The 10,398-nt window shown below is 53.7% G+C and overlaps 1 protein-coding gene across 1 annotated transcript; it reads right to left on the reverse strand.

Annotated features, from left to right (window-relative positions):
* Positions 1-937: 937 nt before the first annotated feature.
* Positions 938-8,188, reverse strand: CPNE6 (copine VI (neuronal)). Its single transcript, XM_006835413.1, has 17 exons — positions 7,878-8,188; positions 6,401-6,572; positions 5,816-5,995; positions 5,388-5,462; positions 5,162-5,236; positions 4,914-4,997; positions 4,738-4,827; positions 4,289-4,393; positions 3,951-4,037; positions 3,575-3,634; positions 3,187-3,320; positions 3,055-3,109; positions 2,922-2,973; positions 1,982-2,115; positions 1,627-1,863; positions 1,257-1,430; positions 938-1,150 (listed from the first exon to the last, which is right to left on the reverse strand). The coding sequence occupies exons 2-16, from the start codon at positions 6,566-6,568 to the stop codon at positions 1,293-1,295; spliced, it is 1,674 nt and encodes a 557-aa protein (XP_006835476.1). The 5' UTR covers positions 6,569-6,572; positions 7,878-8,188; the 3' UTR covers positions 938-1,150; positions 1,257-1,292.
* Between the last annotated feature and the right edge of the window lie 2,210 nt (positions 8,189-10,398).

A 10,398-nucleotide genomic window follows, 5' to 3' on the forward strand; every position in this document is an offset into this window, starting at 1 on the left:
TATCTAAAAACGGGGAAAATGATAGTACCCACCTAATAAGAGTGAATGCATTTAAAAGACTTAGCACAAAGGCTGATACGGTGTGGTGCTGTACTGCAAGGTTGGTTTGAACTATAAGTTTGGCAGTTTAAGCTCACCAGCTGCTCTTCAGAACTCTTGTTATGAGTCAGAACCAACTCCATGGCACTTAACAACAACAACTACAACAACAACAAGAGTGAATGCATTTAAAGAACTTGGCACAAAGCCTGATACATACATGCTAATCAATGTTTGCTGTTGATGTTATCATTAACAGTGCACAACTGAACTCCCAGAGCCATTAAAGGCACACTCAGGTAGAGTCCTGGTGTGGCACTGTAGAAAAAGCACTGGACTGCTAACCTGAAAGGTTTGTGGTTTAAACCTACTAGCTGTTTCTTGAAAACTCTCTACAGGATCACTATGCGCTGGAACCAACAACAACATGTAGAAAATCAAGGATTTACAGTGCATGAGCATCCTCATCCACACAGCCAGGAAAACCAGGTTTTTTAAAGATCTCGAATGCTACGTCCCCAGTTTACTAGCGATTCAGACCTGCTGTGCTCCTCCTGACATCCTTTCTCAGCCTGCTACACAGCTGTGTGGGGGCTGGGGTTCAGCCCTTGGGGGGCTCAGCTGCCCCCTTGACAGCCCCTCATTACCCACTGGCATCTCCTGTAATTAACCCCCATGGTGCCTGGACTCCTGGTGTTGGAATGGAGAGTGAGGATGGGGGCTCATAGTTGGCTCCATTGGCACATAGTTGGGGGAGACAGCATAGATAGCAGGTGGCCCATGGAGCCCAGGCTCTGACTTCAAAGGGTGATGTGCTCATTTTCATCTATGCATATGGCGTGGGTGGGTGTGGGAGTGGTACTACAGACTGTCCAATGGGCTTCTGAAGCATGATGGGTAGAGGCTGAGGTGTTTGGAATGGTCTCCTTTATTAAAGGTCAGAAAGTCAGGATCACTGAAGGAAGTCATCAAGGGGTCACAAGGCTGAGAGGGGTGGAACCTGGAGAGGTGGGGGCAGGGTCCATCACTCACTTCTAGGACCCAGAGGAGCACAGCTTGTCCAAGAGGCAGAGGCACTGGTCACTTGAGTCACAAGGGTCTAGACAGGCACCTGGGAGGGCGTAATAGACTCATGAAAACCACACCCAACCAAGCATAGCCCATATGACACCCCCACCTCCTTCTCCCCTTCCTCTCCTCATCCTCCCCTCACTCACTGAGAGGCTGAGGGAGTGTCGGTTTGGTGAGTGGCGTCACGGGCTAGGGCTGGGAGTCATGACTGGCGTGCTGGGCCTAGCAGCTCCAGGACTGATGCCCTGGCTGGCATAGTACTCCACCACCTGCCGGGGCACCTCCGCCAGGACACACTTAGCTAGAGCGGAGGGTGGGGTCTGGGGTAGAGATTGAGATGGTTAGGAGCAAGAATTCGGGAGGTTTGGGTTGGCGAAGGAGGGGGCAGGGGAATGGGGATGATGAGCTGGGCTCCGAGGTCCTTGGATGGAGTCAACCGAGTGGGAGAGTCAAGTCAGAATTGAGGGTGTGAGTAGCTCAGGAGCCCTTCGGCTGGGAGGGGACAAGAGCACTCACATCCTTGAAGTCCCGGAAGGGCACGAACTGGACGATGTCGCGGGCTGCGGGCACCCCTCGGGGACAACGCAAAGGACCATCGTCTCCATCCAGCAGCCGCATGTCGGAGAAATCCGCATTGCCCACGCCCACGATGATGATGGACATGGGCAGGTGGGAAGCACGCACGATGGCAGCGCGGGTCTCGGCCATGTCGCTCACCACGCCGTCCGTGAGCACCAGCAGTACCGAGTACTTCTGAGGTCAGGCAGAGAAGGCGAAATGGTGGGCTCTGTGAGCAAGGCCTTAGCCCTGGCCCACCCGAGAACAAGCTAAGGAAGCAGTTCCTGGTTGCGGGCTCTGTTCCCTCACCCACCGTGGCTTGGCCGGTGCTCTGCTCCCGCTGGGCTGGCTCAGCCACGCGGTTGATAATCGGGGCCACGTTGGTAGGCCCATAGAGTTGGATCTGGGGCAGGCAACGACGGTAGGAAGTGATGACCCCCGAGATTTCTGTGGGCAGACAGAAAAAGAGGTGACACTGGCAGAGATCAGCAGGGAGCCCTTCCTGGCACCCATAAGTTCCTGTCTCAGAAGTAGCATCGCTAAAGTTGGTGTCACCGTAATTCACAGTGTCACCTTCATGGGCTGGTTGTCAGGTGAATCTTCCCTCCAGGAGGTGGGAAGAGTGGCCATCAGGCCTCACCCAAAAGCAGGGCTTAGGACCACGCTCAGCCAATCTCCTTGGCTCCCTGTAGTTTCTCCTTTCTTCCATTGGCCAAAGCACACACTCTCCTTTCAGTCCAAAGGTGGGTGCCAAGGCTAGCCAGTCTGTAAACTGACTGGTTGGTGTTGAGGGGTAATGGTAAGGAGTTACCACACGGGTGAAGGGAGAAATGGGAAGGGAGGGGACTGCACTGAATAATGCGTGGCACCAATCCTAGGGACACCACTGCCTAGCGGCCTCTTCCCTTGTGGTACCCTCCTGTCTGCTGCCACAGGTCCCCAGAGTCATTTTAGTGTCACTCCCTCTGATAGCATCAGGGGGCATGGGCAGCTGCACACCCCTCCCCCCATTTAGAGATGCCACTGTTTTAGGTACTCTCCCTTCCAAGTTCCTCACTGAGCAGGAGAGGCGGGCGGTGGGGCTGGAAATCTTACCAGAGGAAGACAGGCCTTGGGTGGGTGGAAGGGCAGGAGTTGGGCCCATGAGTACGGGCTCTGTGCTCCTGTCCAGCATGTGAAGGCAGGTGCAGTAAGGGTGTGTATGGGGGTAAGTTGGGCGGGTTGGGCAGGTTGATGGGAATCTCCCCTCTTACCTTCACATTCAGGATTTTCTGGGTCAAAGTTGATAGCAAAGTCGTGGGACACCTGTGAGGGTGTGGAGTGGCTGTGATAAGATGTCTTTCCTTCCTGTCTGACTCTCCTCCCAATCCCTGACACCCAGCCTACCTCAAAGTTGGGGGGGATTCGAGCCCCAAAGCCAAATGCTGGGAATCGTTTATCACTGGGAAGAAGAAAACACTGTGTGGGGGCCCATCGGGAAAAGATCTCCCTGCTGGGTCTTTGGCTGCCTCCTCCTACCTGTCATAGTCCTGGCAGATTCCCCCAACTGCACGCAAGGCCTGCAGGTAGTGGTTGGGCTGGCGGGGACTGAGGCAGTGTAGGGACTGGCTGCTCCTCGGGTCCCCATTGGAGGCGGTAAAGTCAATGGCCACCTGGAGGGTAGGGGAAGAAAAGAGTCAAGGCCCCAGCTGCCGGCCCACAGAGGCTAGGCCAGAACCAGGGCCTGTAGGAAAGACTCAAACAGGTTTGGGAAGTCCACAGGAAGTCTTGATCGTGGGGTGCAGGCTAACTCTATGAAAGCTCAAGAGACCCTCAGTTAGGAACAGTGGGGATTCTGGGCCCCTTGACTTCATTATGGATTTAGCGCCTCCCTCTGGCCTAAACCCGTATCCCCTGGGCCCTTTACCGTGAAGCTGATCTGGCAGCCACCCATGATGTAATCCAGGAAAGTATGCACCTTCTCCACCTAGTGGGAATCAGGTGGGGAGGCAAAGTGGAGGGAAGGTCCTTTGAAGAGGGAGTTGGTTAGGGCTTCTTAGGGGAGGCAGAAGGACCAGAGGATCTGAAGTTGAAGTTGAGGGTGGGAGAGGACCAGGGTTTGTGCTCAATTCCAGAAGCAGAGAGTAGCCTTTGAGTCAATTTGTTATTGTTGAGTGCCATCGAGTGGGTTCCGACTCAGCAACTCTGTCTAGGGTTTCTTAAGGGAAGGTCTGAATGTGAAGTTGGGAGAGGGGCAGGGGCTGGAACTGAGGCAGGAGCTAGGGCAGGGCTTGAGGATTTACCGTGCATCGGGCCAGTACTACAGTTCCAGAGCTCTTGTAATTCTTCTTCTTGTCTCGGTACTTGGGGTTGATACAGTCCCACTGCATCTAGACCCCCCACCCACACCCCATAAGTACAGGATCACAGTGCCATCAAGTAACCCTACTTACCCCTTATCATAGCATCTCCCAGGGCAAGACCACCATGGCTCAGTCCTTAGGTTGAGCCAGGATGCTGTCTACCTTCTCCTCCATCGGACTTTGCTATCTACCTACAGTGACCTCTTCGGCATCAGCCTCGGGATTCTCCCAGGGATCTGGGTGGGATTCTGGAGGGTGGAAGGGGGTTATTGTGGCACCTCCTGCCCAGGATTTGCTGTTCCTTCCTGCATCTCCTGGAAACTGCTGGTGAATTCGCCGATAAAGTCATGCTTCCCACTGGAGTCATAGTCATACACAAGGAACTGAGAAGACAGGGAGGAGGGTGGGCTCAGGGTCAGGAGAAGTTTTGCAGGGATCTTTGTTGGGGATGGGAAGGAGGGACTATGGGAGGTTGGAGCCTAACATTCTTCAGACCCAGACAGACTTCCCCAGTCTCCCAGAGAAGTCACCTGATAAACTTTGGTTGTTGTCTCAGTCTGGTAGGGACTTTAGCCTTTGATAAAGGGAGCTTAAAACTGAGCTATGACTGTCATTTACCCCATATAGGAGGGTCTTATCACATGGTTTATGGGGGAGTGGTAGGAGGCCACAGTTAGAGGAGAGGGTCTCAGATATCAGGTTGCATTTGCTTGGGTGGGGACTTCACCTTGAGAGGCCGGTGGGCATCACAGCTACATAGGGAGTGCAGGGACAGGCGGAATGGCTCCCAGCTGGGGTTCAGGTTGTTCTTCACCACCTTGGAGAGGCACCAGGGAGCTGGTCACTTCCTGTCTAGATTACTTTGCTCTTCCTCCCTCTATTTATGTAGGCCCAGACACCAACCTCTGTCCTCCAGACCAGCTGGTCATTCTGATCCCCATTGGTCTTATAGATTTCCATGAAAGGGTCAGATTTGCTGAACAGATCCTGAGGACACAGGGAAAAGGGCTCATGAATCTGGGGAGGTTTGCATGGAGAGTCAAGAGGGGTATAAACACTAAAAAGGGATGGGCTAGGCCCCTGGGGTCTTGAGTGGGGGATCTTGTGTTTTCTAAAGAGAATGATGAAGGTCTGGATTCTGGGGTTCCAACCTTGTTGTCCAGCTTATGAGCTCTGAAGGTGAGTTGCACATAGTCATTGGTACCAGATACTTCCTCAGCCACGATCTGCAAGGTGGACACAAGTGGCAGCATTTCCCCTTCATCCTACCACCACCCCACATTGCCATGTGTCCCCTGAGGTAGGGGTGGATTCTGGGGTTTCCATCCAGGGTCATTGAATCCCTGACCCAAGGCTGAATACTGGTGGCTTGCCTACCGTGATAGTGGACTTGCCCGCTGTCTTCCCATTCTTTAGCAATAATGGTTTAGTGATCTTGGTTTGTGACACAATCTGGGGAGGAAGGTGGAGGGAGATCCAGCTGTGATGCCCCCACCTGCTGTGACCAGGGTGGGATAAGCAGAATAATAAGTGCCCTTTTAGTGACCACAATTAAGTGGCTAGGGACAGACTTAATTTCCATAGCATCCTTAAGAGAGGTAGGCATGGTGGCATTCATAGTTTTAGAGGAGACCGAGACTCAGAGAGGTTAAATATTTTGCCCAAGGCTTCACAGCCAGTGAATGGTGGCGTTGGGAATCCAAGCCTGATTGAATTAGCTCCAGACATCAAGTCCTCTCTCATTTTGGTTTCTGGAGACAGAGCTGACGAGGTGGAATGTGATGAAGTGGGGCTGGGATACAGACCTGGCCCAACGTACATTCTGTTGAGCCTAGGAAGGTATCATTTCGGGGACTGGTGGCTCCATCTTCAGCATCAAACACGTGGAACTGCAGAGGCTGCTTCTCCTCAAAAAAGTACTCGAGGGCCAGCACCCGGGAGAAGACAGGGTTGGAGCAGGAGCGCAGCACTTCCGTGCGCTCCACCTGTGGCAGGAGTGGGGAAGGACCACTGGGGATTGAGACTGCTGGATCTTTCTGGCCATGCCAGTTCTTCTCAGGCACCCATATCTCTAGTGACTAGCTCTGCCTTTCCTAGGCTGAACCCCAAGTTTGTTGCTGCTGACCTATTGACCCGATGGCCCTCTGATGTTAGCTGAAGGCCTTTGGGAGCTAGCCCACTGCTTCTTAGGACCCTCTGGGACTGTGGGCTTTGGAAGCTGTAAAATGATGTATGTCTTTAATGATGGCACAGCCATATTCAAATGACCTTGAAAAGACTCCCTCCAGGCCTGGAACCCTCTTACTCCCCCACGAGGCTCATTGTCCCACCCAACCTTCCTTCCTCCCAGGCCAAAGGGTTAATAAGAAAAGTCCCCAACCCGCTCTCACCTCCACCCACTGCTCATCAGAGTAGAGCTTTAGCAGCACACAGGGGTGGGGCTTGGTGAGTGTGTCTCGGTCCAAGAGGCCATGGCAGGACACCCGCAGCTCTACCCTCGAGGCCCCCAGCGTCATGGCTGGGGGCTCAGGCACCCATCCCATCTCAGGATCCGACATGTCACTGTGGGGACAGAGAAGACAGGCCTGGACACTATAGGAGAGACACCTGTCAGGGAAGCGATTGGGCCTCGCCTCTGGTGAGGACCCCAGAGACCTGATATGGGTTAGGGGGCCTCTGAGACCCTGAGTCCTACTCCTTTGTCCTCTTTCCTGAGGCCCTCCAGCTTCCTCTCTTTGGCCTTCCAGGTTCTGAGCAGGGAGGGCAAAGGACCCATGCTTCTACTCCTGCCCAGCACCCCTGGGCTTCTGCCACTCCCCCTGGCCTAGATGTGCATCAAGGGTGCTGGAGAGGGCTCAAGGATTGGGGTATTTCCTGGCATCTTGGCTCCTAGGGCCATTGATTGATCCATGCTTTCTGCTGCCTCAGCAACTTCTGCTTATTTCCCGACTGATGTTTGAGCCAGCACTGCACTCAGTCTTGGCACGAGGGAGCTGAACTGGGGTAAGGGAGTGGGGAAGAGGGTGAAGAGGTCCCTGGAGGCCTGAAGAGGCCTGAGGAAGTCTGCAGTGGGCAGGAGACAGGTTGGAAGTACCCTGCTGGGCTGTCCCCATCCATCCCCCTGCCACTCATCTCCTGGCTGGTTGATGGAAAGGTGAGGTGTCGGGCTTGGGGAGTTAGGGACCGAGCCTTACCCCTGCTGAAAGCTCCTCCAGATTCCTGGCAAGAGCTTCCACTATGACAAGCTTTGCATCCCTCCCCACCTTCCCTGTTCTCACACTTCTTGGCAGCACTGGCACTGTCTCTTAGCGACAAGATTTTGGGGGAATCTCGGCACCCTCCCTGCTGCCTGTGGGATGCACATTCGCCACCCTCCCCCAGCAGTGGGACCAAGCCTCAGACAGCAGCAGGCAGGGGTACGCTGGCCCGAGTGCATGGCCGGTCAGTCCATCTATCTGTGTCTGTCCGCATCTCAGGGTGAGGCTGTCTGCTCCCGTATCATGCTTTCCCAATCGAGCATGCATTGGTATGTCTGGGTGCCCCCAACCCATGTGTCTGTCCTCTAGTTGTATGTCTGTCTTCAGGAAGGTGTGATAGTTTCTGTACCTCCCTCAGAATTGGGTCCCTTTCCTGGCTGGGTGTCCACTTCCTAACAATATGCACCTTTCTGGATCTGTGAGGGAGGACCTGGATTGGGAGGGGGTCTCTGCCTTCCACTCACCAGTATCTGCTTGTGGGACCCTTGAGATAGGTAGGGGTATGTAGCAGTAAGAGGGACAAGCAGGGCTAGTAACCTCTCTGAGGTCTAGGAGAGATGTTGTTATAGAGACTGGACCAGGCTGGGCTAAGGAGGTAGGGTGGGCTCACCTGGGCTCTCAGTCGGGGGCTCCTCTCTCTGGCTCTCCGGCCCTGGCCCTGACTCCCTTGCTGCTCCAGCCGCTGGCGCCGGCTCCAGCTCCGGCTCTGCTGCTATTTATGGGACGTGGATGGGAGGGGTGGGGGGGCCTGCAGCACTAGCTCTCCCCCCTCCCAGCACAGACCAAGCAGGGAGGGAGAAGGGAGAAGAGGGGAGGGGCAGGCCTGCTGCCCGGGAGGGAGCCACAAAGCAGGGGGAGGAGGGTAGGTAGAGGGGGTGGCTCAGAGGCAGGACCCTCATAGACACAGTGATGCATATCTTCCCCTCTCACCACACCCACACCCAGAATCACCGAGATGCACACATTGCAGTGGTGCGTGTGCACACACACATTCACACAGAGAAACTGTGGGGACACATGCACCAGACTCACACTCACACGTATCTTGTCACGGACAGGCGTCAGTACATAAACTAACTGTGGCATCATGACAGTTACAGCCCCACAGACACACAGAGGGAAACACACTCAGTCTCCAATACGTTCAACGTTACACTTGTTAAGGTTATTCACAGCCACATGGAAAAGAACACTGGGCTATACTTGTCTCTCTCTCTCACACATCCACACACACCAACAACCCAGAATACAGCAGAATGCAGATATATCTTCACAGACACCTCAGAAACCATCATGCATCATTCTGAACCTTATATCTTGGAGACTGATGTCTGCTTTCCTAGCCACCTTTTTATAAGGAGACACGCGGAGTGGACACAAATGCATAAGGGCATACAATTGCACATGCTGCTCACACAGCTCCCTGCAGAGTGAGGGGATGTGTTATCTACCTGGTGCCCACAGTAGTTCATGCTTTCCCCTCCCCCCAGATGCAGCCCATATGGGCACATCCTTGTGGGAGGGGCCATGCCACCCACAGATCTTAAGGAAATGACATTATTCATTCCTTATCCAGGCCAAGGGAAGTGAGCAATTGCCTGGGGAGCTGCAAGCCCCACGTGAAGACATTTGGGCACTTGACGATCTGGGATGAGAATGTAGAAGTTTTCACTAGGACTGTCACTGCGTAGCCTCTTAGCGATTTGTGCCCCCATATGTGTCAGAATAGAACTGTGTGCCATAGGATTTTCGGTGGCTGAGTTTTCAGCAGTAGACCTCCAATTCTTGGCTTTTTGTGAATTCGAACCTTCAACCTTTTGTTTAGCAGCTGAATGTATCAATTGTTTGCACCACTCAGGAACTCCTACATTAAGGTTTTTTTGTTGTTAAGTCGGTCTCAACTCATAGTGACCTTGGATAGGGTTTCCAAGAAGTGACTGGTGACTTTGAACTGCTAACCTTGCAGTTAGCAGTCCAGTGTTTATCCTACAGACAGTGCCACACCAGGACTCCAATGATTGTATATCTCCTCGGATAAGTATGTGTCCTCGGTGTCAGGCACTGTACTCGGGCCGCTAGGAGAGACCGTCTTGTGTATAGAATAGACAGACACACAGAGAGGTGATAGGTCAGTATACAAATGTAACTTAGTGACAGGTGCTTTTATGGGCCTGTTGCCGATGCAGTGGGACACGATGTAGGGGGACATGATGTAGGAAGATTTAATCAGATGAACAGGGGGAGGGCATCAGAGAGCGCTTTATAGAGGAACCCCTCGATCAGAGTCATGAATGCGAAGGTAGTATTTAATAGTACACCAAAGGGAAGCAGTTTAACTGTTGATCTTCTCAGACTATGAACACTTGTGCTCACTTACAGGCCACTCTGTTGTTGAGATTTCTGAGTATTGATGGTGTCCTCAGGATGACATACCACCATTTAATTAGAACCTTAGTGAGCATGTCCACACCCCCACAAACACACACCACTGTAGCCAGTCTTCTCCGGGTACACTGGGGCCTTCCAACTTTACCACACAGCAGCTGGCTTTCGTCCTTCCCATCCCTTCTCCAGCCAGCTTAACCCTGCATATAACTGGTACCTTGGCTTGGGGACTTTTCAGTCCCCTTCCCATCTGTCAGTTCTGTGGAGCTCTGTGAACCTCCCTTCCTCTCTTTTCTTCTGAGGGCCTCAGCCCTAGCTCCAGCTCACTGGGGCCTTCCTTCATTTTCCCCAACTGTGGCCAGGCTCTGGGGTCTTGTGGGAAGAGGAGCAGATGGTGAGGGGTGGGGGCAGTGAGTGGGCAAGGCAGCAGAGACTGGAGGCAGGTAGTGATTTTGCTTTTTATTCTGTACAAGTGGGGAGAGAGCCCCCTGGGGCTAGAGGGACAGACATCCGCCCACTGGGGGTGGAGAGAAGGCAGGCCCCCACCCCAAGCTTTCTGCACAGCAAGGCAGTGAGCACCCCTCTTTCCAGGTTGCTCCCTCCCTTCTTGTCCCCCACCTCCTACTCCCCGGGAGCCTTGCCTGCCCCTGTGGAGCTGGCAGAGAAGCCTGGGGTATGGGGTGAATGGGGGTCTGAGTCCTTGTGAGGCACATGGAGAGCTGAGGGCTGGGGAGGGTGTTGCAGCT

The sequence above is a fragment of the Chrysochloris asiatica genome, unplaced genomic scaffold (genome assembly GCF_000296735.1).
Source record: "Chrysochloris asiatica unplaced genomic scaffold, ChrAsi1.0 scaffold00017, whole genome shotgun sequence".
Classification (NCBI taxonomy): Eukaryota; Metazoa; Chordata; class Mammalia; order Afrosoricida; family Chrysochloridae; genus Chrysochloris; species Chrysochloris asiatica.